The sequence below is a fragment of the Dipteris shenzhenensis genome, chromosome 2, assembly GCF_047967505.1.
Source record: "Dipteris shenzhenensis isolate YYH24624 ecotype China chromosome 2, Dip_SZ_1.0, whole genome shotgun sequence".
Classification (NCBI taxonomy): domain Eukaryota; kingdom Viridiplantae; phylum Streptophyta; class Polypodiopsida; order Gleicheniales; family Dipteridaceae; genus Dipteris; species Dipteris shenzhenensis.
In genome coordinates, this window is record NC_141597.1 from 47,319,158 (window position 1) to 47,346,531 (window position 27,374).

Genomic DNA, 27,374 nt, shown 5'->3' on the forward strand with positions numbered 1-27,374 from the left:
TGCGTAGAATCCTTGAATCACCTAAAAAGGCAGGCAATTCTGAAAGTGTGCGAAGGCAATCAGTGAGCTCGCATTCATGGATAAGGGGAAAAATACTCGGTTGAAAGAGAAAGATGGCGTGATTCCGTCTCACGATTTGTGTGCCATATCTACAAAATAGGATTGAGAAACTCATAAGACGAAGAACAATCTTCGTAAGAAGATGTAGAGAAGAAAACAGTAGTACTAAGTTGATTGAGGAAGGCCAACCGCTCTTCTTCCCATTGATGTGAAGGTCAACTACCTTCCTACACCTTACCAATCCTACATTTCACCTAACCTAACTAAACCCTGGTTTTCACTACAACGCATACCAATGGGTCTGCCAATGTATCTTCTCCGCTCTCTCATTGGTTTATGGAATAGAGAGTCCACATTTGCGGTGGCACCGAATACATAAGTTGGGGGGAAAGAGTTCTCCATGAGTTGTCTGGTGGGTGTTAGTGCCTCACACAGAAAAAACCGGCACTCAAAATAAAACATCAAATGTAACGTGTAGCTCGGTTGTTGTTGCGTCAGCCTCAACTAGACTCTTGCACTTGTTGCCTCCTATGCTTTAGCCACTTTATTTATCCTTGGAGACAATTTGAGCATGCCTTTCATGTTGTCACGCTTCATTCCTTTAGCTCAACCTAACCTCAACATTCACAATGAGTCAACTTCTTGAAATTTGTGTTACGCCTCTCATCTCCTTGGTGGTTTCCATTTATCCCCAAAACAATACCCTTCATTGCACCACTTCTATGCACTCCTCTTTTGCCATAGCCACACAATGAGCAATGAGGTTACATTGTATGGAAGCACATAAATAAGCCACATTGTCACGCAAATTCCAAGTCCCTCCTATTTGATATCATTATATAGATGGATTACTTGGTTTGTGATTGAGGAATGCAACCCGTGGAGAAGTCTACAAGGAACAACTTGTCTAAAAGAATTTTCCAAATTCTTATGGATTGTCAACCCACATACTAAAAAACTACCCTCAAAGGAAGAATAAGACCAAGCCTCCTCCTAAAACTCCATCCCCTCCCTTATCTCAAAAAAAGCAAAGGGGGTGCCAAAGGAGAAGAAAGAGCAGCTTGCGGTGGCTAGCTCTGAACTAGCTAAGGTTGTTGAAAAAAACTCCCCTGTATCTAGAGACATCGCAAGCAAAGAAAAAGAAGTAGTTTTTTTATTTCAAAGAATAGTTTTGAGGCTCTTGTTAATCACGAAACTGAAGATTGGATCCATGAAAACAAGGACAATCTTGAGGACATTGAGATAAAACCTAGTTGGTCTAAGGATTTAGAGGATGAAATCAATCAAGGGGATGCAATGGTAATAGAGTTTGTAGATGAGGGTTCTGAGGAGGAACTAGCTCACCCAAGTTCAGGTGAGAAGGACTTTTCTGTACAAGGGAAAGCTCTGGCCACAATGTAGAATGAAAGGAGGCTATCACAAATCAAGAAGATTGCTCTACACCTAAGAAGTCCCATCCCTAGGCAAAGAAGGGGGGAAACATGAATGGTAAGTAAGTCCTTATCATTTCTTACCCTTACTGTGTGTGGTCTGATTGACCCTTCTAGTTGGTTGAGAGAGCAGAGTGTCTCTCTTGAACCTTTCTACCTCTTCAAGAAGTCAAAGTTACAAAAATGACACTTTAGACAAGACTTCAAGTAGTGATAGAATTAGAGATTGGTACTTTACTAATCGTGAAGAGGGTAGAAGGGGTACAACAATTGGGGTACTTTCTCGCTTCAAGGCATAATCAAGGATTGGAGGGACATAGATGAAGGTTGATAGCCTTACAGTGCAAAATGAAGGGTGTATGGTTCACTATAGTGTCAATGCATCCCTACAAGGGTCCAAAGTGGGAGTCTCTTTCAAATCTAGGTGGCAATGCTCTTGTACTTGGGGATTTTAGTATGGCTGAGAACAAGGACATATGGTTGAGTAAACGATCTTTGATAAGAGGGTCTTAATTGCAAGCCTATCTCAAAGATGAACCTTTCTACCTCTTCAAGAAGTCAAAGTTACAAAAATGACACTTCAGATAAAACTTCAAGTTGTGATAGAATTAGAGATTAGTACTTTACTAATTCGTGAAGAGGGTAGAAGGGGTACTTTCTCGCTTCAAGGCATAATCAAGGATTGGAGGGACATAGATGAAGGTTGATAGCCTTACAGTGCAAAATGAAGGGTGTATGGTTCACTATAGTGTCAATGCATCCCTACAAGTGTCCAAAGTGGGAGTCTCTTTCAAATCTAGGTGGCAATGCTCTTGTACTTGGGGATTTTAGTAAGGCTGAGAACAAGGACATATGGTTGAGTAAACGATCTTTGATAAGAGGGTCTTAATTGCAAGCCTATCTCAAAGATATTCTTCATCTTGTTGATGCTAATAATCTTGAGTCATTCACTTGGTGCTACAGCCAAGCAAGGGATCTAAGGATAGAGGCAAGGCTCAACAGTTTGTATTTATCTCAAGAACTATTATAGCCTTTGTAAAATATAGACCAACCTTTGTTTCCTAGCAAGTTGTAGTAGAAAATACCCATAACTTGAGGACAAAGGTCAAAAAAATTAGGGCCAAAAGAAGGGAACACATTATGCTCAATATTGAAGGCTTGGAGGTAACAACAATGCATGGAGATTAGAGTGCTCAGGGAAAACTCAACAAGGCCAAGAGAGAGATTAGAATTCAAGTACAATTAGGCTAAAATTTACAGTTGCAAAGATTGCTGGTGTAGGAAAGATTGGTAGACCAACAAGAGAAACATTTAGGCTCATCAAGAGAAAAAGAAGGAATACCCTCTCCTTTCAAGAAATGACTCTACAATTGTCTCCTCCTCTAAAGAGAACATGCAATTAATACTTCAACATTTTCATAACCTACTATGTTGTCATGTCAAGCTCATTCCTAAGGAAGGCAAGTAGAATTGGAGAGCACTCACTATGCTATGAACTATAGCTACAAAATCTTTGCCAAATCCCTAGCAGTAAGGATACAAAGGAGAACGAACATCTAGATTCTTGAAGACTAGAAAGGATTTATTGAGATTAGACACTACATGAAGCCATTGTTAATATATGGAAATTATCTGAGTATGCAAGCAAGATATATGTTTCCTAAAGTTGACTTTGACAAGGCATATTATAGGTTGGAATGGTGGTTTTTAATTTAATCTCTTCAAGGCATGGGCCTAGGGCCTAAATATGTGTCATATGTCAAACTCCTACTCACCGATGCAACATCCAGGGTCTGTGTAAATCTAGAAATGACATAGCCCTTTCTCTACTTGAAGGTCTATCAGAAAAGGCTGTCCATTATCTCCCCTTCTCTTTGCCATAGTTGGGTTAAAAAAAGGCAATATTAAAGGAATCGAGCTTCCCTCAAGAAAGCAAATGGTCAATTAGCAATTCGCTGATGATACAAACTTAACCCCTAGAAATAGTGCTTAGGATGTCAATGGAGTGCTTGAGTATCTTAACACTTTCTATAGGGCATCAAGGTCAATGTGAATCAATCACTCAAAAATAGTTACTACACTCTTATTGCTAAGTATCAAGAGATTTTGAGGCAACTGGTTTCTCACAAAATGCCAAAGGGCACTATTTTTAATCTTTTAGGTATTCAAATGGGTTTTCAGGTATCCATGAATGATAGATGGGATTGGTTTCTTGATAGGTTTTTGAAAAGGCTTGATAAATGGAGAGCATTTCAAGAAAATCTAGCTAGTAGAAGGATGGTGTCAAATAATTGTACATACACAATATATGCTATCTATCCATGTAATGTCTCTCTAAAGAATGCAATAATTGTATTGGTACCATTCATAGCACTGAACAATTCACTGGGCACGTGAACGGCTTGCAAAATGTATAATCCTTGACTAGTACCACTAATAGTATATGGAGCTTTCATGTATCAATGAACCCACTATGAGAACTCCTCCTACTCACAAGAAAGGTGAATAGCACCATATGCCTTACAACTATAACCCCTGACAAGTGCTCTTGAGAAGGAAAAAGATAGTCACCCTAGAGGTCTCAATCACAAAAATATCAATACTACTCACCTCTACCAACACCCTCTGTTACAGGCATGTGAGTCATGGGTACACTAGATCTATTATACACCTCATCATGGTTGTGTGATGAATTTTCTTACTCCTCAAGCATGATTTGAGGACCATCTTTGTATCCTAAATTATCATTCATGTATATACATTTCATAATTATAAAAGTGTACAAATGCAAAGAAGAAAAAAATAAAAAAATGTATTACAGATATACATACACGAGTACTAGAGACCTTGTTGTCCATTTGCCTTTATTCACCTCATGCTTGCCACATATCTATGAATTATGCTGGAGAAGTCCTTTGAAATCCACACACTAACAAATGATTTTCCTCATATCTACACTAACTCTCTCCTAGATAATCCACCGATGATGATGAGGTGATGAAGACAAGGCAACATGGTCACTAGAGCATATATCATAGGTGGTGTTGGTACCTAATGACTTGCTCCTTAAATCCATCTCTTGTATAAAGGAAATAACATATGTTTATGCTTATTCACAACACAAGCTCAAATCAAAATTCAGCTAGAGATTATTCTTCAAGTGGCAAGTTCCCATTAGTCAATTCCTCAGTAGAATTATAGATGCTTCATAGAAATATTGTCCATTGATGGACTTAGACTTGCATCTTTCTAGGAATTTGTTTCAAGAAAGCAGGTTATCTCCCTCATTATCCCTATATCTCCTCTCATATAGAGCTCCTTCATGAATATTTTGGTCCATCTAAATTCTTCAAATTTTTGAAAGAATTTTGCATGCTTATGAAAAGTGACATCTGCCAAGAGGATCATGACTTTGATATCTCCTAAGTAAAATAATACATAAAGAGATGTTGATTGCTGCTGATTTTCTCAATTTCCTTACATCCTCATATATTTCCAATTTCCTTGCATCCTCATATATCTCTAATTCGTTGTATCCTCATATTTATTAATGTAATTTTAAAAAAAAGTTTTTCTTTGATTAGTGCACAAAGAATTTTAACAAATATGCAGAATGATCATAGAGAATCAATTGATTCCCCACATGTACCCTTCGTCCTCTCATGAGGGTAGTATGGTTATAGAAACCAAATAGAAGAGCATCTATAACTGCACCTTCTTTAGCTTCTTCATCTTTCTCCTCTTTGTGTCCAACTCCCTTCCCTTAATTGTGTTATAGTTCAGTATAGCTAAGATCTTTGGGCTCCTTTCTAGTTATAGGTGTGGGCTACATATGACAAATTGGCTTTGAACTTCTCCATCTCTTCCCCCTACCTATTAAAGTTGGTGACCATGGATGTTCACTACTTTATGAAGCTTGCAAATGTGCTTGGAGAGGTGTGACAATAGCTACATCTATGGAGAAAAATTAGAGATTAACAAGAGAAGAACAAAAAGCCTATAGTCCACGATTGCCACTCTAGATAACTCATTAGTTTTGCAATTAGTAGTAGGTTAGATATTTGTTATGCAGTCAACACTCTAGTTCAATACACATTTGGGAGATTTGGGGCTTGAAAAGGGATCCAAATCAATCTCCTAATCTTTAGGGATTAGGGAGAAATTTGAGGTGGAACGCTCCCTTTTATGGGCCAATGCCATGTTGAGGTGGCACATAGGCATTCATGGGGAGAGTTCCCATTGGATTATCCTCTTACAAAAAGGGCTACCTAACCCATCTCTCCTCCCCCTTGATGCATGCTTGACTTGCCCAAGCCCCTCAACCCCACCCTGGGTATAGTCTCTTTTGACAAGATCTGCTCATGTTGCACCCTCCTCATGTGCGTTGGTCTAGCATCTCTTCGTCCACTCTTTTTATTTAAACTTGCAGAACCTGTTGCACATGCTCTACTAGCTGTTGCACCTTCTCTACTACAAGTTGTTGCATCCAGTCTACTACACATCCTCTACTACAACATGTTGTATCTGCTCTACTATACTTGCTAGTCTTTTGTAAGCTCCTTGCTATGCTCTACAATACTACTCTTCTGCTAAATCCTTGCTCTATTGTAACTTTCTAAGGTAGAAGCTCTACTCAAGATCCTTGCTCCGCTGAACTCAAAGAAAATGCTTGTTTCACTATGCCTACGATTCTACACCAAATGATTTTCTAGAAGCTCCTCGTTATACTACAGCTACTGTATTACAAGTTCCTTGTTCTATGACACCTTCTATTTCTCCACAATATATTGCAAAGCCCCCCTCCTCTCTCTCTCTCTCTCTCTTTCTCTCTCTCTCTCCTTCCTTGCTTTGTTGAACCTATTCTCTATCCCTACAATGCCTACACTACTTTTCATCTCTATTCATCTATTACATAGTACCTCTTGTGATGAGATTATTCCTCTGTATTGCCACCATGGTTCTCCATGGTATGCTTAATCTTTTCTACCTTTCTCTTTGTGTAAAAAATATGCTTGGTGATGCCTTTATTAAGTTGTTAACTAGTTTATACTCCATAATACCATAGGAATGCTCTCAAGAAATATGTATATTGAGAATCCTGTCCATCAGTAGCCTATACGTATCATTGTCCTCACTGCCTTGATTGAGTTACAACTTACTTTATCACTTTGATCCTCAAACCACTCATATCATCTTTAAAATGGCATATTGATCATGTATAGATTAATATTCATCTATAGCTCCTTAGTTGCACATCAAATATTTCTCTCTTATTGTGCCTTTTTATCACTATATTTATTGGTTCAATTCATGATTATTTTCTCTTAAAGAGCTTATAGACCCATAAATGATCCATATCAGCTCAATAATCACTTAGAGCACATACCCTGAAAATCTTTGGACCTCCATAAATAAGAATGTGGAAGTGGATCACATGATGATAGATATACTAACAAAAATGCACCAATCAATGCTTAATAAGAAATTATCATGCTAAACAATATCAATCCCTGCACAAGTCTTATTGTGGATCCATAAAGGGGGCCTTAACATCCCCCACATGGTTGCTAAATCCTATCTCTCTCAAGTTTCAAATGTAGCATGTTGTTGCCCTTATTGTCGACCTGTAGTGATGGAGGTAGGCATGTTCCAAATTCAAAACTATCTTCTCTATACAAATGTGTATGATCATTTTATGGTTGTGTTTAAGATGCTATTATAGTTGTTTAATATAGACATTTTGTAAATTCTTTATAGAAACTCATTAACACAATACCCCTATATAGTTGATATAATAGTATTTCTTATTTGTATAGTATATTGACTCCTTTGTTATTCATGTTTACAAGGTCTAGAACATTAAATAAGATATGAAAAAAATAATAGATTTATGAATGACCTTTCTTTGTTCCGTAAGCTCTTTTCGTTTGTATGTTTTGTAGGATCACTTTGAGGTGGCCTTTTTCTTGAGACCATGGTATCTAGAAGTGCCAAAGTGGACTAGACAAAAATTTATACTTCTCATTATTTCTATATGCCTGTTCCAATAAGTATAGAGAAGAAGCAATATAGGTGTAGAGGTTTAGAGTAGGAGAGTAGGTGTAGAGCAAAGGGATAGACACGTGGAGTAGAAACAATGGGAGGCCAAATTTTAAACTTTGAAATGCCTGGGACCCTCTAAAATTCAAAGCTAAAAATATGACTATGGCACTATGGGAAGAAAGAGGAGTACCCTCTGATACTCAAACCATTAAGAGTAATATCAATGCCAATTGTTTCACAACCAATAGCAACAACTCACAACATATATGTATGATTGGTTCATAGACGCATCTAGTTAAATAGTGGGATTTGAACCCACATCTTCGTCCTAATAGAAAATTTCCATTATTGGACTACATCCACTTTTGCAATAGTGTTGACATGACATATGTGTGACATCCTTTTTGGATAAGAAACTTTATAGAGCTTTCTTTGAACTTAGTTCTGATTTCACATCTTCATTTTGGTGTATGTTTCAACATTGGGTATGGATTATAACTCCATCCATGCCTACCCAAATGGTTGTGTTATTTATAGGGGTGCATATGAGCATGCCACAATTTGTTTGAATTATCGAGCAATATGCAAGTACATAAGAATATAAGACACCAAAGGCAGTGTTGTGATGCTAAAAAACATGTTTTGTTATATCTCATCTTTGAGGTAAGAAAACAATCTCTTTGCCTCCTTCCTTCTCCAGAATGCTACGTCCAATTCTCACCTTACCTAAGAAATTCTCTAGACTAGTCTTCTTATCCTATTATGTGTTATTTTTAACACAATTTCAAATATATATTTTCTTAAACATAAGAAATTCGATCTCTTCTCTAGGCTAAAAGGAATGATTTTTTGCTTCCTTCCTCCATCATATTGCTACATAGAATTCTCACCTTGCCCAAGAAATTATGTAGATTAGTCTTCTCCTCATTGTCAATGTGTGACCTCGTATGAAATCATTTGCGAGGTTGGATGATTTAACAAGACCTTTTTTTGGCTTGGGTTCAAATCCATTATCTTGGTCTTTTGTCTTTGTCAATTGACTATCAATTTCTATTTCCAGCAATGGTTGTAAGGGAACCAAACCCCTCTAGTGCCCCTCTAGTGCTATGCAAGAGCCTGCTAACATGAAGGGGTGGTGCAATCTTCCCACTGAATTCATCTAAAAGTTTTTAGTCCATTCCCAACCTTCTCATATTATCTCTTGGCATAGATGAGGCCATGCAATAGTACACTATGCAAACTCACAATGTATCATACCAAATTTAGGTATGGTAATGATTGCCAAAATGCAAGAATGTATCAATTTTGCTATTACTAGTTATATTGATGCTTTTTTCTAGAACTTTTTAAACTCTTATTTCAATGCTTGTCAATCTTATGAAAGAAGTATCACAAATTAGGTTTTAAAATTGTGTGAAAGGTAGTAGTCAGCCCCCCAACAGACAAGTTACTAAGCAAGTCATAAAAGGGGTCATTCACCTTCATCTCTTTGGAAGAGAGACAAGGAAAAATTTTGGCAACTCGGGTGAGTGTGTCGAAGTGGAAAGTAGTATAGCTACCCATCTTGGTCTAAAACTTATTTCTAGCTAGGATGACTTCTTCATCACTACTAATGTATCTATCAAAGGAAAGATATCTACACCCTCCTTTGTCAAAAAATTCAAGGTATGTGCCATCCTATTTGTTGGAAAGTTTTTGTACCAACTTGTCTAATCAAAGTTCATTTAGAATCTCCAAGCTAGGCACCCAAATTTCTCAACCAATGAGGATCTCAACTTAATGCACATACTAGCCTATCCTTAATGCTCTTCAATGGTGGGACTCACATGATGAAAAGACAACATTTAGACTATAAATTTATTAAAATCTCTCAAATGTCATTCAACCAATTATGCCTTCTAAGGCTTACTATAATTATGAATAAATGGTTTGGTTTAATAATCTCTCACAAATGTGCACACCTTTAAATAAGAAGTATGTGACTAATATCAAAAAGAAAAACAACTGAACCATTATATTATATCACAACAAAAGACAAGTTTTGAAATTTTCCTCTGATTATTGAAACTTGTATTAAATCCATGGTGCTAGAGGACTTGGAAGGGATGTAACAACTTTAAAAAAAAAACCTGTTATAGTTTGAATGTGTAAAAATCATATTCTTCTTGTTATTTGGGTAGAGTAAACTTTTCTTGATAGTCATATAAAGTCATAGCATATCCAACCCTTGAAATTCAAGAATGTAACAAAAGCAATGAGAGAAAACCTAAAGAAACAAAATACTAAAACAATTTAGAGTTAAAGGAAGAAAAATGCATGGATTTCTCCTCTTCACAATGTGTGATAAGCCTTCAAATACTCATAAAATTTCAATTATGCTTGATTTATTATTGAAGAGTTGAACATGGCATACAACAATCCTTCTACATTATACCTTAGCTCAAAATAGAGTAATTGTGCCCTTTATCCTTATCTCTCAAGGCTCATTATGCAAAGATGTTATAATCACAAATTTCAATACATGTCATTTATTAGCATAGTATGCAACTACTAAATCCTTTAGAAGACCTTGAGAATTCAAGGCCATCTTTAGAGTTGAAGCAAGGCTTATGCTTAGAATCTACTTCACATCCATTAACACTGCACCAATACCAATCTAACATAAGCTGAATAAGAGGACTATCCACAACATACCACCCAACCATAGGACTCCAAGAGAGCTCCTTATCTTCGCATGCATGAATGCGTAAACTTACCACCCTCACCACCCTCCCGCCCTCCCCCCTAAATTGCCCGATATTAAAGTTATCATAGTTCTCTGCCCCTAAATCTCCCAAAGAGCTCCAACCATACAGGCAGTCAAGTCCTTTCACAGACATTGAGGTAAAATAGCCTCAACATGGCCTAAAGAACGTGCTTAAGGAGCAATAATGCATAGCTTCAACTTCAAAACTCATGCGTACCAAACATTTACAAACTTGATCCCATGATACTTGCATCTTTCTTCAATTCACCTCAGTCTAACTACGAGGTTCCTGGGGCTCACATTTATAAAAAACCATGCAAGATTGAGAATACCTTAACATGCCTTTGGAACATAAACACGCACCCAGTCTTGGAACTCTACTGGTTGATGAAGAGGTTATCACTGACTTAGCACTTGGCCATTAAACCATTGCGACTTCTTAAACAAGCTCTTCATAGTTGCAGAATAGTTTCTAAGTGGTTTAGAAAACACGCACCCAGTCTTGGAACTTTACTGGTTGATGAAGAGGTTATCACTGACTTAGCACTCGGCCATTAAACCATTGCGACTTCTTAAACAAGCTCTTCATAGTTGCAGAATAGTTTCTAAATAGTGTAGAGAACCTCAAAGGAGCAAGAACGGCAGCTTTGGGCACACATGTTGCCTAGACAAAGGCCTTACAAATCTTTTCGAATGCTTTTGAATTGTTGGGAAAGACATTATGATGCTTGGATTTTTCCATGCCCCTAAATATGCCAAACTCTCGACACAAAGGGAGACTTCATAGACACTTTTTATGGCTTCAAATGCCTTCACACACTCTTGGGCTAGCAGTAGTTGATGAAGGAAAGATTATTTATAACCGACTTTACACACACTAACCTCTTCATCATCAATCAGTAGGCGACCAAGTCATGGGCGCTTATCTGTGTCCTAAAGACATTTGAAGCCTTTGGAAGGCATTCTCAACCTTGCATGGTTTTTTTTTTGTGTGAGCTCAAGTAAGATCTGGGTGCCCAAGTCTTGGGCCCTTATCTGTGTCCCAAAGACATTTGAAGCCATTGGAAGTCATTCTTCATCTTGCATGTTTTTTTTTTTGGTGTGAGCTCAAGTAAGCTCTTAGTTAGATTGTGGTAGAAATGAAGAAAGATGCTTGCATCATGTGTATAAATTGTTGTACACGCTAATAAGATTCACATGGTCACACCATGCAGACCTTAAAAACATCCAACCACATTACAGGTACACACAAAGCACATTAATAATTTCCACAAATGGATACATGGATTTACCTCATTAAGTACACCACCTATAGAATACACAAGAGAAGTAGATAACATAAGAAAAGTGAAGTCATCTCATTGCTTACAAGATCCTTAAAAAAGATCAAGTAGAATCTCACAATCTGCAAATTGCAAACTTCTTTTAAAGAAACCTTCTTCAACCCTACAATCAAAGTTCTTTAGGTAAAATTGTTTCAAACAGCCGCAATTTTTAGTGGCGTACATACTCTGACTGAACACAGTATGGATTCCAAGCACACTACAAATTTTATTTCATGAAATTTCGAATGTGAAGGTGGAGCATATGGGATCTTTCACTAAGGCATCTTCAGGGGCCCAATGTAATGTGGCCACCAATTCCCAACAAGAAGTCTCCATTCCCATCCATGGCTTGAAGAAAGAGAGGGTGTGGGAATTACTCGTGAGCAGAATGTAGCACACTACAGGATTATGACACAGGGCAAACTGCCCATGCAATAAAAAGATCTTTTATCCTTAAGAAACTAGTTTACATGGTTTCCAACACAATTTAACAACTCACCAAGACATGGCATAGCAAAACCCAGCCAATGAAGAGGATCAGCGATGGAAAACAAAGTTGCAGAACTAACAAGAAATACCATAAACCTGATGTGTAAGTTAAGGCATAAAACCCACGCACCAACAAAACTCACATGATAATAGCAATTATGGCTTCGCTGTTTCGAGGCAAATACACATCTAAGACTAACAAAATCCGAGCAAATGATTGAAACAAGACAGCACCATGTCTCTTAGTTTATAAGCAGCTCTGCAGCAGCTGAAGCAAGCACCAGACTTGGCATCAACATCATGAGTGTGCTCCAAATTCTCATGATCCACGAGTATAACAAAAACCTTTTACACAATTGCATTAGCAGCGCTTGCGATTCTTGGCCATAAATCAGCACATTCCTTTCCAATGGGTCCCGTTATTGCAGAACCTGCGGTCAGCCACAGCTAACTTAATCTCTCTCTCTCGGGCATTCTGTCCTACTAACAGCCTTCAAGCTCTTACAAATTTTGCAAGTGCAAATCCAAAATACAATTCCAAAACAGCATTCCGTCCTATGCTTTCACAAAAGCATTACAAGACACATCTGCTTTAAAAACGGAGGCGCTCTCTCTCTCTCTCTCTCTCTCGTGACTTACATACCTTTCATCTCACCCTTTGGATTCACGATCACTCCCGCATTATCTGTTATTACCAGGAAGGGACTCAGTAGCGGGAACTGTAAATAACATCCCTAGCTATGCAAATGAGAGCCAGAATCCATCCTCCTCCGTACTTCCAACGTGTATGTTCGAGATCAAAAACTCCTCCCGCTAAAAACACAAGGGAGAATTAAAAAACATGACATCGACGAACGTCTGTTGTAACAGAAAACCATACCTTCAAAATACATGAAAACACCGTCCTTTCTACGCCAGGGCTTGCGCTGCCGCACGATCACGGCGGGCATGACCTTCTTTCTCAAATCGGGCTTCCCCTTCTTGACAGTGGCCATAACCATGTCACCGACGCAAGCGGCAGGCAGGCGGTTGAGGCGACCTTTGACGCCTTTGACGGAGATAACGTACAAGTTCTTGGCGCCGGTGTTATCAGCGCAGTTGACAACGGCACCGACAGGGAGACCGAGGGACATACGGAACTTGTTTCCGGAGGAGCCACCACGACCTGGGGGGAGGCAAAAGGAGCAAGGAAGGGTGAGGGAGGGGGAGAGAGGAGAAGCAAGGGAAGAAGGGAAGGAGGAGGGGAAGGGAAGGGGGAACTCACCTCGCTTCGACATAGCTGCTGCTGCTCTGCTGCTGTGCAAGCTCCACGGCTGTGAATTGCAAGACGATAAAACCCTAGGAAAGACTTCCCCCTCTCACAAAATGTCAACCTTATACTCATCCCAGTTACCTTTACCCAACCCCCCCTTTCGACCCTCAGGTTACTCGCTTGCCCTTCCTTGCCTGCAGCTTAGCGCTCCCGCTCACATAGAATTCTCTCACACCATCTTTTATTAGTCATATTGTTGCCCTCCCTCGCCTCTAGCCACCTCCAGCGTTAGCGCTTCAGGGACCCCCCACGAGCACATGGAATTGGAGGATGGCCACCAAGCATTGGTAGTTCACACCACCCCATAGTTCATCATTTATGTCACCCATGTGTGATTGGTGTAGCAATTGGAGGAGATGGAATGGGCCAATCATACATGGGCCGCACACAAATCTTTTGTGTCCGTGTCCTGGCCCGTCCCTCCTATTGGACCAACTAGGACAGCAGCCCTTCACACAACCTTTTAGAGGATGGCCTACAATTAGTGTGAACCCAACCTTAGTATTGGTACAACCTCTAAAAAGAGAATAAGATGGCAAACCACTATGGGGTAGGGCTTAATATAAAAGAGAATAAGGTGGCAAACCACTATGGGGTAGGGCTAGAAGGTGGCAAAACCACTATGGCTATGGACAATTTCTAAGTCCCACAATAACCTATAAAAGGAAAAGAAAGGGTGTAAATTGGAAAGAGAAGAAACCTAAGGAAAGGTAAGTTAGAGAAAAGAGAGGAGAGGAGAGAAGAGGGGACCTATACCTTAGATATTAGCAATGTGTAGCATCTACAAATACATCCACCACACAAGGGAATATTGGTTATAAAAGCACATACCAAAGTTATCTTAGTGACTGAGGTAGTTGCTCCACTTTTTGCTACGCGGTGAAGACCCTCATTTAAATAAAGGTGGTGTCATACAAGCTAAAAGACCAAAAGCATTCCATACCCCTCCAAAAGGAATCCTAAAGTAGTGTCCAAGAATGGTGTCTCCACGAACTACAACATGATCGAGCTCATTCTAAAATGACCACGCTCCACCTAAATTTAAACCAAGATCACCTTGCACTAAAAAAGTCAGCATGACTTTTTGAGCTGGAAACTTTATTAGCCAAAAAATAGTACACTTTCCATAGACCCTTTGCAGAGCCAAAAATGTTTTGTTAGAATTTTTTGTGTGTTTTCATATTGCTGTGTGGCTCAAAGTTATGTAGTTCTTAGCTTAGAGGATTTATTGCTGCAACGTGTTTCCAAAAGGAGGCTTCAGAAACTTTACTTGGCTTTGATGAGTAAATGCATTGTGTAATGGCGGATTTGATTCAACTCCAGCTTGTAGTCAATGCTTTGTCACCTTTCTCTTTGCGTCTTTGCAGTAGTGATGATGGTTGTTTGATTTTCGAAGGCCATTAGTTAGTAGAGGCATGAAGGCATTTTACGTGTTGTAGATTACCATCTCCTTCTTTCGTGTCACGCTTGACAAACCGAGTTCTTGTGCTTTCATGCCTCTCTTCCTCATAATTAGTCTGGTGTTGGAGTGCCCCTTTGGCTGGTGGTTGGTTGTGGAGCTCCTCAGGTTTTTCTCAGTCAAGAGGGTTTAGCTACGTTCAAGTGGTGTGGTCATGTGGTGTGATTCACTCTCTTCCTAATATGTCCACCAGGTAAGGAGTCAATTTCAATGTATTTCTTTTGTTAGTGCTCTTCATGTGTGCATGTGCGAATAGCAAACTTTTTCTAGATGCTAGACATCATTGAAGTCTGAGGCAGGGGCGTTTATCGTTTGACTATGGGTGCTTGCTCTTTCCTTGGTGCTTTGGCTTCTCTACGAGGCATTTTTCAAGCTTGGACTCTTTTGTAGTGAACTATTTAAGCTCGGGTTCTCAAGCCTTATGCTTGCCATGTGAGCTAGTTTAGTGCAGCGTGTCTATTTTTTCTTTGAGCATCGCTAATTCTCATTTACTTCATCTTCTTCACTCCTGTTGGTTCCCATATCATCCAATTTGGAGTAGCTCTAGGCTAATAGCCAGTTGGGGCCGTGATTCTCTAGCATCCTTGATGTTGTTGGGAGCATGCAATCGCTGAGGCAACTGTGGCTACATGTGAACGGATTCTCTAGTGCTCTTCCTGTGAATGGGCAATGTTGTTTCTTTGATGATCTCAAGTTGCCGTAGTGTTTGAGTTTCTCCCCCGGCTTCACCATCTCTCTTTTTGGGCATGCCTTCTGAATGATAACAATATAATTCACCTTGTTTTTTTGACATTTTTCTTTTGTCTTTTCAAAGAAACTTGCCAACTTATATTAGAGCCTGTTTATGCGAGGGGCGGTTTGCAACTTTCACAAAATACACATGTTCATGAGAGGGGTGGTTTGCAATGAGTTGCAAGTTGAGTCATTCATGTGAGCGATGATGGCATTTGGTCAAAAAACTAGTTGCTTAACTAACCCCTCCTTCTAAGTAGGGGCTCATGAAAAAACCAAAAGCAATCATTGCTTTGCACTGCCTATAGCCAGTTTCCCTGCACTTCTAGAACTGATGCATCATCCTTTCTACAAATATAGTATGAACATCTACCTCTAGCCGTTATCACACTCAAAATATCAGTTTAAAAAATTGGGTTTGCAAACTAGTCCCTCCACGTGAACAAGGGGAGTTCACCCCCATAAAGACCAATAACTAAAATTGGCTAACTTTTAGGGGTAGACTGGTCTGTAGCCTACATAGAAGAGCTGTTGAGAGTTCACGCTCAACATCATGTGATCATGTGTGCATAGCACCATCACATGATCATATGTGCATAGCACTAACCTTATAGAGTGCTATAAAGGAAAGGAAAAGATCCCCTAACCCTAACCCTAAAAGGGTTTGTATATATTTTATTTTTTCAACTAAATCTAGTGTACAGTTAGTCATTTGTGGTGTGCTCTCTAGCTGTGCCCTCTCTCCTCATCTCCACTCTTCTCCTTTCCCCTCTTCATATTTTGTCATGGTATCAGAGCTCCCTTGTCTTCCGCTAAGACATTGAGATTCTTGAGAGTGTGAGAGAGATTGTGAGATTGAGAGTTCTCTTGAGTGATTGTGAGATTCTTCCCTTCACTTCCGTTGAGAGAAATTTCCGTCCATTTGAGAGGAATTTCCGTTCATCTCTTTTGATAGTTTGTGAGAGATCTATTGAAAGAGAGAGAGATTTAGATTGAAAGAGATAGGGAGAATCCTTTGAGTGTTCATTCCTTTGAGAGTGAAAGAAATCCATTGTGAGAATCCATTTTCTGTTTAGTTCTTTGTATTGATTAGAGAGAGAGAGACTATTCTCTGTTCTTGGTGAGAGGAGAGCTTTGAGTGCAATACCAGAGCAAAGAGGCTTCTACGACCTCTATCAACCCGTGATCCTGCCACTACTAACATCGACCCCTCCCAAAACTGCAACGACCACGCGACCTTCAAGCTTTTGCCAGCGAAGCTTCACGACAGTCGCTCTTGGAAAGCCATCCAACCAGCGCGTAGACTCAATGACTCCTAGTCGACTAATCTGAGGCGGATGCCACATAGCCAACGGGCTGCTCGTTAGTAGAGCCATAGCTCTCTGCACTGCTCCATCGACGTAACGCTCCTCAGCAAGCTTCAAGCTCCAAGCGCCCGACTAGCCTTGTGCTCCTGTCTCGACCCAACTCCGATAGCTCCAGCCAGCCTCAACGCTAAGGCTCCGAAGCAAGCAACTCAAGAGGGAGACTCTACAACACGGCCAGCGGCTATCTCCATCCACACCGACGAACGAATGCCTGCATCACTAGCCAATAGCCGCCCACAGCGGCTCCTTCTACAGCCAGCCGATGGACATCTCCAAGCTTCCACGCAGACTTCCACATAGAGTAGTCCTTCCACAGCTCAACGCTAGACCTCGCAATAGTGCCCATCTTCCCAGCGCCTTCGACGGCTCCTCGACGACATCAACAGAGACATCTGCAACGAATACTCAGCGAACTCTGTAGCTAGCCCATGCAGGGCAACGACCACCTCCGATGAAAAATGACGCTCCAACATCTACATTGACGAAACCTGACAGATTCCATCGGATCTCCCAAGGCTCTACCCTTGCGACACGTGGTAGATAGGCTCGGACTCGAGTTAAAAGTCAGTGGACCCTGGGTTTGCTCATTGGTTAGATTTTTGTCACGTGGCAGACCTTATCTACCATGTCATCATCCTCGCTCAACGTGCCACATCATCACAACGGGCTGCCACATCACCCTGCCAACTTAGCTGCCATGTAAGCAGCCATGTCACCTGTGCCACATCATCAGTGACACATCATCACTGATTACCACATCATCAACCATGTCACCTGTGCCACATCATCAGGGACATGTCATCAGTGCCACATCATCAGTGCCACGTCAACATTGCCATGTCACCTTGCTAACATCATCTGTACCACCTCAGCACTGACCCCCTACAGGCACAGTCCCTTGCCAGGCACACTGTGCACACACTGCATGTGCACACTCATGCCACCTCAGCACAGAGCTTCACAGGCATACCTCTTGCTAAGCACAGTGCCACATCATCACTGCATGTGACTCACAGTGACACATCATCATTGAGCACCTCTTGATCCAGGAAGAATTTGAGGGCGCTCCAAAAAGGAAGGTCGCTCGTTTTTTCATGCTCTACGTGCTCATCACATCACACGCACATTTCGGCACAAGTTACACTCACATTTGAGCCTCACCAACAAAACCACTTCCTTCATGCACATTTGCCTCTACATCGACGCATCTGACCCAGCACTTAAAAAGAACAAAAGAAAAGGAATTATTTGATGTTCTTTCATCGATTGACGGTTGGTTTAGGTCTAGATTAGATTAGACTAGATCGCCATAGAGGGGATGCTTTGAATTCCCTAAGTTGCCAATCTAAGCCATGCCCGAAATTCCCGACAAGTACCTACTCGGAGTCAGTCCATACGCTCACATACAGTTTCACATCATTACATTACCTGAAACCTTACGTTCATCGGTTCAGTGAGCAGACTTCAGAGTTCAGAGGCATTGCAGATTGATTCAGTGGGCAGATAGCACTTGATTTCACACACACATGCCACCATTGTAAAGCCTATTTGGCTATCTCATGGCATCGTGCACATCATTTTTCAGCCTTGTAAAGCCTCTTGGCTATTCCCGACATCATTGCCACAAGCCTTGTAATACAGATCAGATTTTATATATTGCAGTTCTATCTTCACCGACGGTTCATAGATTTCACTTGGCATATTCAGTGTATTTGCAGTTGATTCATACAGAGATCTTCACGACACTTTTGAGTACATTTCTTGCACCATGTCGACTAGCAACCTTAATCTGGAGGCATCTGCTAAGTTAGACAACTCCAATTACAGTACATGGAAACACCAAATGGAGACCATTCTTGTGCTTCAGGATAAATGGGAGTATGTCGATGGGTCTACACCTAGACCATTTGACAATCTAGCCACCAGTAGCTCTACTCCATCTGTTGTCATAGCACCAGCAACAGAATCTACATCGGGATCCACATCTACATAAACGGTTTCCACACCAGTAGCAAATCCTACCATTGCCTGAGCTCAAGCAGAATGGGATAAGAAAGACAAGTATGCCTATCACCTGATCATGCAGAATGTGCAAGATGTCATGCTAGGACAGCTCAACAAAGTCAAGGCATCAAAAGAAGCATGGGATATGTTCGCAGCTCTCTACGAGTCCAAGAACACATCCAGGATTCTCACCCTGAGAAACCAGATCAACCAGAGTTTCTGCAACAGCAGTGAAATCGGTTATGCTTATGTACTCCGCATCAAAGACTACAACAATCAACTTGGAGCAGCAAGAGAGACTATGAATCCCGCAGAAATGGTTCAAGTAATCCTGAATGGACTAGAAGGATATGAGAATCTAGTCCAGAGTATTGCCATCCAACGGCAAATTCCAACACTGGAAGAACTTCAGTCAGTTCTACTTGGTGAAGAACTTAGGACTCAGGCCATTCAAGCACGTAAAGGTCATTCTAATGATCAGGCATTCACAGCTTCAGACAGAAGCAGAGGCAAAGGCAGAAATAGAGGTAGATCATACCAGAAAAGTGGTCATCATCAGCATCAGCATCATCCTCAGCAAAATCAAAATCAGCAAAGAGGAAATCATTCCAATCGAGGAAGATTTCAAGGACGAGGGAATGCATCCACCAATGTGTCAAATATTCAGTGCAACTACTGTCACAAGTTTGGACACTATGAAAGAGATTGCCGCAAGAAGCAGTACGGCCAAGGCGGTCAATCCAGCAGTAATCGCGAGGGAATTCCCGAGGAAGAGGAAATCATCGTGGTGGACATTCTAGTCACAGTCATTTTGCAAATGAACATGGAAATATGTTTCTTGCAAGCGAGGAATTGCATCAAACTGATACAATGCACCTAGACAGTGATTTCAATCCCAAAGAGGATTTCAGCTATCAAGTCGACCAAGTGGAATAGGATCCTTAATACATTGACAGCGGTGCATCATCTCATATGACAAATCATCAGGAATGGTTCATAGAGATGAAACCGTTAGAAGGTCAAAAGAATGTCATCTACACAGCAGACAATACACCAAATCCAGTTCAAGGGACAGGTGTTATCCCTATGAACAATTTCACTATTACAAAAGGATTAGTCAAAGATGTGCTCTATGTTCTGAAGCTCAGCAAGAACCTTTTGTCAATAGGTCAAATGACGGAACACAACTACAAAGTCATCTTCGACGGTGATGAATGCACTATCAGAGACAAATCTAAAAGATGTCAGCTAGTAGCAAAAGGTGTCAAGGAAGGATGCTTATATAGAATGCTAGCTACAGTACCAGATAAGCATGCCATGTCAACTCAAATGCAACAAATGCCACTATCTGCAAAATGGCACAAGAGATATGGTCATGTCAATTTCAAGTACTTGTTAGATCTCAGGAATCAAAATATGGCAATTGGGATTCCGAAGCTACAGTTTCTTGGAAAAGTTTGTGAAGCATGCTGCTTTAGCAAACAAAAGCGAACCAACTTTGTCAGAAGTACCTCTCGTGCATGAGGTATTCTTGATTTGACACATACATATGTATGGGGTTATGCCCAAACCCACAGTATCAATGGTTCACTTTATTACTTGACCTTCATCGACGACTACAGCAGATATTGTTGGGTCTACTTTTTGAAAGAGAAATCTGAAGTGTTTTCCAGATTTCAAGAATTCAAAGCCATGGTAGAAACATTCATGAACTTTTGCAGAAATCACGGCATTTGAAGACAATTCACATGTGCAGATACTCCTCAGCAAAATGCAAGAGCTGAAAGGAAGAATGGGACTTTAGTAGACACTGCTAGAGCAATGCTTAGTGAAAAGCATCTTCCAAATCAGTATTGGGCAGAAGCAATAGCTACAACAAACTACTTGCTTAATCGGCTTCCTACTGAACTGATACAAGGTATGACTCCTTATGAAGCATTCACTAGACACAAGCCACGCATTGGGCATCTCCGCATATTTGGTTGCATAGCATATGCCCACATACATGATGATCATCGCAGAAAATTGGATGCGAAGTCACGCAAATGCATCATGGTTGGCTACAGTGAAGAAAGCAAAGCATACAAATTGTATGATCCCATCAACCGCAAAGTCATTATCTCTAGAGATGTAATCTTTGATGAGGAATCAGAATGGAAAACCTTACCTACACAGTAGATAGAAGCATCAACTTCACAGTCATCTACAGAACAAGTTGATAAAGAAGAGCAAGAATTGCCAGCAAGCAGACCTCCAGCCAGATTGACATATGCTCAGAAAGGCAAAGCAATTCAGGTGGAAACCACCAACTATGCTCTTATGACTACCATCATGGCTACAGAAGAGCCAGTGTACTTCGAAGACGCAGTAGACAAGCTAGAATGGCAAACTACTATGAATGAAGAAATGGATGCTTTGTATAAGAATAATACTTGGGAATTATGTGACCTTCCACCAGGAAAGAAGGCCATAGCCAACAAATGGGTATACAAAGTGAAGTACAATCCAGATGGCAGTATTCAAAGATATAAAGCCAGATTAGTTGCAAAAGGATTTGCACAACAATATGGTCAGGACTATGATGAGACTTATGCTCCAGTAGCAAAGATGGATTCCATAGGGTTCTTGATATCACTAGCGACACTCAGTAAATGGAATGTGTATTAGCTTGATGTCAAGAATGCATTTCTCAATGGTTATCTAGACGAGGAAGTCTACATGCAACAACCAGCAGGTTATGTTGAACCAAGAAAGGAGAAAAAGGTTTGCCATCTCAAGAAAAGTCTCTACGGCTTAAAGCAAGCACCCAGAAGTTGGTACAACAGAATTGACAAGTATTTTGCTGATCTTGGGTACATGAAGTCCAATGCAGATCATACTCTCTACTACAAAGTTTAAGGGGAAGACATTACTATTGCACTTTTGTACGTAGATGATCTGATTATGACAGGAAGTAAGGATAGCTTCATTAGAAAATTGAAACAAGACTTATCTGCAGAGTTTGACATGAAAGATCTTGGACTTATGCACTATTGTCTTGGAATTGAGTTCTGGAGAGATTCAGATAGCACATTCATGAGTCAGCTCAAGTATGTTGACAGTCTCCTGAAGAAGTTTCATATGGCAGATTGCAAGATTGCAGCCACTCCCATGGAACAGAGTTTGAAACTTACTAAAGATTCAAAAAAGCCTATAGTCAATGATAGATACTACAGGAAACTCATCGGATCTCTTATATATCTGACAATCACACGGCCACATATTTGTTATGTAGTAAGCTCACTAGCACAGTTTATGGCAAATCCAAAACAGTCTCACTGGAATGCAGCCAAAAGAGTCTTAAGATACATCAGAGGTACAAGATAGTTTGGGATAGAATACAGAGGAAGTCATCCACGGTTGCATGGATACTATGACAGTGACTATGCTAGAGATCATGAGACCAGGAGATCGACAAAGGGATATGCATTCTTCCTTGGTCAAGGTGCTATATCATGGTTGTCAAACAAACAACCAACTGTTTCTTTGTCTTTGACTGAAGTAGAATATAGAGCACTCACTATAGGTGCATGTGAGGCTATATGGCTCAGAAGACTATTGTCAGAAACAGATTACTTTGATGAGTCAAAGCCAACAACAATATACTGTGATAATCAATCGGCTCAAGCATTGGCCAAAAATCCAGTATATCACTCCAGGACAAAGCACATTGATGTCAGAGAGCACTTCATTAGAGAAAGAGTGTTACTTGGTGACATCACTCTGCAGCATTGTGATAGCAAAGAAAATGTTGCAGACATCTTTACCAAACCACTCGGTAAAGAGCTATTCGAGAAACACCGACTAGCTCTTGGTTTGACGCAGAGGAAGGACATTCCCATTAAAGGGGTGTGATGGAATGTAATGCTCAGTCCTTCTTCAATTCCCTAGAATCATCATCTTGAGGGAAGGCCTACTTCATGATGTTGATCTTGAGGGAAGGTGTTGAGAGTTCATGCTCAACATCATGTGATCATGTGTGCATAGCACCATCACGTGATCATATGTGCATAGCACTAACCTTATAGAGTGCTATAAAGGAAAGGGTTAGATCCCCTAACCCTAATCCTAAAAGGGTTTGTATATATTCTATTTTTTCAACTAAATCTAGTGTACAGTTAGTCATTTGTGGTGTGCTCTCTAGCTATGCCCTCTCTCCTCATCTCCACTCTTCTCCTCTCCCCTCTTCATATTTTGTCAAGAGCAACAAGATTAAGTTGTGGGAGGAGTTAGTCATTTGTGGTGTGCTCTCTAGCTGTGCCCTCTAGCTGTGCCCTCTCTCCTCATCTCCACTCTTCTCCTCTCCCCTCTTCATATTTTGTCAAGAGCAACAAGATTAAGTTGTGGGAGGAGATAAACAGACATCTAATAGACAAGACCTAATTAGGGAATCCCTCTTTCTTAAGGTCCATTTCAATGATTTTATCAATACAACAATCTCTTGTGAGCAATGGCCTATTCTCCCATTCCTACTAAGACCACCTAGTTACAAAACCCCCAAACTACAAGAAGAGGCATTGCCCAAAGGTATGTCTAGCAAGCAACTAAAGTAGATGGGAGCCTGGAAGAATTGTTAGTTAACACCAACCTCCACTTAGATCCCATGGCAAAGTGACCCATCAAGCCTTACAAATGGTAAAAGAAACTTTTTTAGTTCGCAAAGAGTACTCACAACAGCTCTTCCCTTGCCAAGCAACAGTGCCATTGGCTTAGCAACAATAACTCTAGGCCAAGGTCTTAGTTGAAGGCCAACCATTAGACTCTAGCCAAGAGTTGTGATGCCCAGTCCTCCCACTATGGCTATTGGGGTTGGCTAGACATTGCACATGAGCTATAGCTTTGAAGTGACTACTTATAAGAGCTTGATGGTGGCAAGGTTTCACAGGGGCACCCAATTGCCAGCATAACTCCCCTTCTAGCAATGTAGAGCTATGAAAAGGTGCACGGGGAGGTGCTCTAAGCTCATCCTTAGGGACTTAGAGTTCTAGTGATGCTTTACTAAATGCCATTAAGTTATTTCTAGTTGAATGCTTTATGTGTTATACGCATGTTCTATACACACTCAGTTTTTAACTTATTTGGCATAGTCTTCCTTTTACCACTTTGGGTTTGGTTGCCTTTCACAACACCCTATGCCCTAGTGTTACAATTATCTCATAATGCATTTCACAGAGAACATGCGCATTTCCTAAGCAAGATTGGGTTCACCTTCCCCTTCCCCTAGTCCTAGCATGATGAAACCCTTCTCTATAATTGTCTCAACCAAGCATAATTCGTTGCCAAATTTTGTTGACTTTGCATCAATACCTTCTGAGTAAGAGTTGTGTACCTTTTTAACAAAATCCTTAATGATCCCCTTTGTTTAAAACAACAACGAAAAGGTTACTGATACTCTTATAATGCATATTGTAATTTATTATTTGAAATTGTTTTTTATTAATTTATGTTATTCTTATTTAAGTTTTTATATATCAATGACAATATTTTAGTACATATTATACTCTAATCTTTTCATGTTTTTTAATTAAAACTTTTAATCCTAAATTTTGTGTACATCAATAATATTATTTAAAAGTTTTCCAATAGAGGTATGGATTACTTTATTTTCTTACATATTGTTCATGCAAAAGCTTGTGGATTGAGAGGAGAAAGGCCCCAAGGCACTGCATACATGCAAGAGGCTAGGGGGAATTGGCAAAAAGCCCGCCACAAAAAGATCTCTTGTTTCTTCTAGTTCGTTGACCATGAAGGTCTTTCTGTTGTCCCATGGTTGGTGGAGTAGATGCATGTGGATGGATGATGTCACCATTGTACCTTCAAAGTACTTGAGTTGATCCCACATTGCTTGTGGAGTTGTCCTAGCTAGAGGATTTGGTTGGGGTCGCTCTGGATTGTGGCTTGGTGGGTGTAGAGAATGCAGAAGGATTTCACTTGGGGTATGATAGCTTGGTTGACAGAGGGGGGTCTCCCCTGTCTATAGGATATATGGAAAGAGGATTTAGTTGGGGTCGCTCTAGATTGTGGCTTGGGTGTAGAGAATGCAGAAGGATTTCACTTGGGGTATGGTAGCTTGGTTGACAGAGGGGGGTCTCCCCTATCATGCTTTCCCCATCGACGAGGTCTCCCCTATCTATAGGATATATGGAAAGAGCATTTGCCGGATTGAGCTACATGAGGTGACTCCACTGGCTCGACATCATCCTTTCCCTTGCATAGGATAGTGTGTAAGAGACAATGGCCAGCAACCCTCCAACGACTCTTTCTAGAGCATATGGGTTGCGTTGATGATGCTCGTGGTGCTTATCTGGTTCATGGGAATGATGATCATAATGCTTCTGAAGTGTAAGAACTCCATTATGTTATCACTTTTTGGAGTTCTGATGACATGGCAAAAAAAAAAATTTCATTGATAGTGGATTGTGGTACTACTCAACATATGACACATCATCATCAATGGTCGGCAAATTTTTGCCCTCTTCATGTGAGGAAGCTTGTTTATTTGGGTGATGACTCTACCCATCCTATTGAAGGTACTAGAGACTGTAAATAAAAATTACTTCAAGTATGCACATCATATATGGAGTTTTGTATGTTCCAGGGTTGTATCGCAATTAGATTTCCCTATCTAGACGTATATAGATTTCCCTATCTAGACATACAAATATAGAAATTGGAATTTTTGCATTGTTTGATTAACATTCATCAAGCAAGGTTGTATTCTTGGCATGGCACAAAGAAAAGGAAATTTATATGAGTCGATGTTGAATGATGAGTTTGAAAATTTTGATATGACAAGCAAAGTATTGACTCAAGCATATTATGGCATCGATGCTTGGGACATGCAAATTTTCAATTAGGCTTGAATATGGATAAGCATGGCCTTGTGGATGGTCTATCACTTGATATGGATGATTCAATGGGTATATGTGAAGCATGTGCTCTTGGAAAGCAACATCGTTGGCCGATTTATGTGGTCTATTCCTCATTCTTGTGGTGGAGCTCACTATCTTCTTCTGTTTGTGAATGATTTTTCTCAACAATCATTTGTTTATTTCTTAACAAAGAAATCAGAAGTATTGACAAATTCCATTCATTCAAGAAAATGGTGAAGTTACAAATTGGACAAGTACTTAAAGGTTATGGAATGATAATGGTAGAGTTATAAATAGGTCAAGTACTTAAAGGCTATGAAATGATAGTGGTGGTGAATCCAAATCTCATGCTTTTGATCAATTTTATTGAAAGCTTGGAATATTTGAGAATATATCGTGTGCCATCCTCCTCAACCAAGTGGTATTGTGAAGAATAAAAGCACACTATTATGAATGTTTTGTGGTTTACCTTAACCCATATAGGATTGGAAAATTATTTTTGGGCAAAGGTTGTGGCTGCAACATTTTATGTGCAAAATTATCTTGCTACTTCTTCACTTCTCCATAATATGCCTATTGAATTTTGGATAGGGTTAAAGCCAAATGTAGAGCATCTTCGATTCTTGGCTGTTTCTTTTCAAATGATTATCATAAGTCGAGATGTAGTCCTTGATGAAGGAAAAATGTCAAAATCCTTTCACAATACTCACATTGCTAAAACTACTCTATGTGAATATCATACTAATGTAGATGTTAATCCTCTAGCTATTCATGAGGAGGCTATAAAGCGTAAAGATACGAATGATGACTATTTGAATGTTGCTCTTCAATATGATGATGATGACAAAATGTTGCTCTTCAATTTGATGATGATTTAGAAGCTTCTTTCAATCCCATAACACAAAACATTTGATATAATGTTGAAGCAATTGATGCCTCTCCATCTACCATTTCAACCACTAACAAAGACTGACTAGAACTTGGAAGACCACAAAACAAATTCTTGAATATGATGCTGCTTTATCGACAATTATTGATCCCTCGATGTATGAGAGTCCCTTGCATCAAATCAAGCCACTCATTGGCAACTAGCCATGGAGGCAGAGTATGTATTTGTAATTGAAAAAGGTACTTGGGAGTTAGTTGATCGTCTAGAAGGCCACAAACCTATCAAGTGCAAGTGGGTTTATTGTACAAATTTAAAGGTAGGTGGTTCATTTGACAAAGTTCAAAGAAAGATTGGTTGGAAAGGGTTTTCCACAAACCCTTGGAGTTAACTATGAGGAGACTTTTTTCTAGTGTTGGACATACAAGCATTCGTGTATGGCAAGCATTCGATCTTGAAATACAAAGTGGATGTTAAGTGAGAAGGGATCTATAGTTGAACAAACAATTGGTTATCAAGTAAAAGGCAAAACTTTGTTGGTTTGTTTGAGAAAATATTTGTATCGGTTAAAGGAAGAATCATGAGCATGCCATAAGAAGTTTGTTAATTTT

At 40.0% G+C, this 27,374-nt stretch overlaps 1 protein-coding gene across 1 annotated transcript; it reads right to left on the reverse strand.

Moving 5' to 3' along the window:
- Positions 1-12,159: 12,159 nt before the first annotated feature.
- LOC147904872 (large ribosomal subunit protein uL14x/uL14z/uL14y) lies at positions 12,160-13,508 on the reverse strand. The gene is made up of 4 exons (XM_087388872.1): positions 13,357-13,508; positions 12,973-13,257; positions 12,736-12,777; positions 12,160-12,523 (listed from the first exon to the last, which is right to left on the reverse strand). The coding sequence occupies exons 1-4, from the start codon at positions 13,367-13,369 to the stop codon at positions 12,441-12,443; spliced, it is 423 nt and encodes a 140-aa protein (XP_087244998.1). The 5' UTR covers positions 13,370-13,508; the 3' UTR covers positions 12,160-12,440.
- Between the last annotated feature and the right edge of the window lie 13,866 nt (positions 13,509-27,374).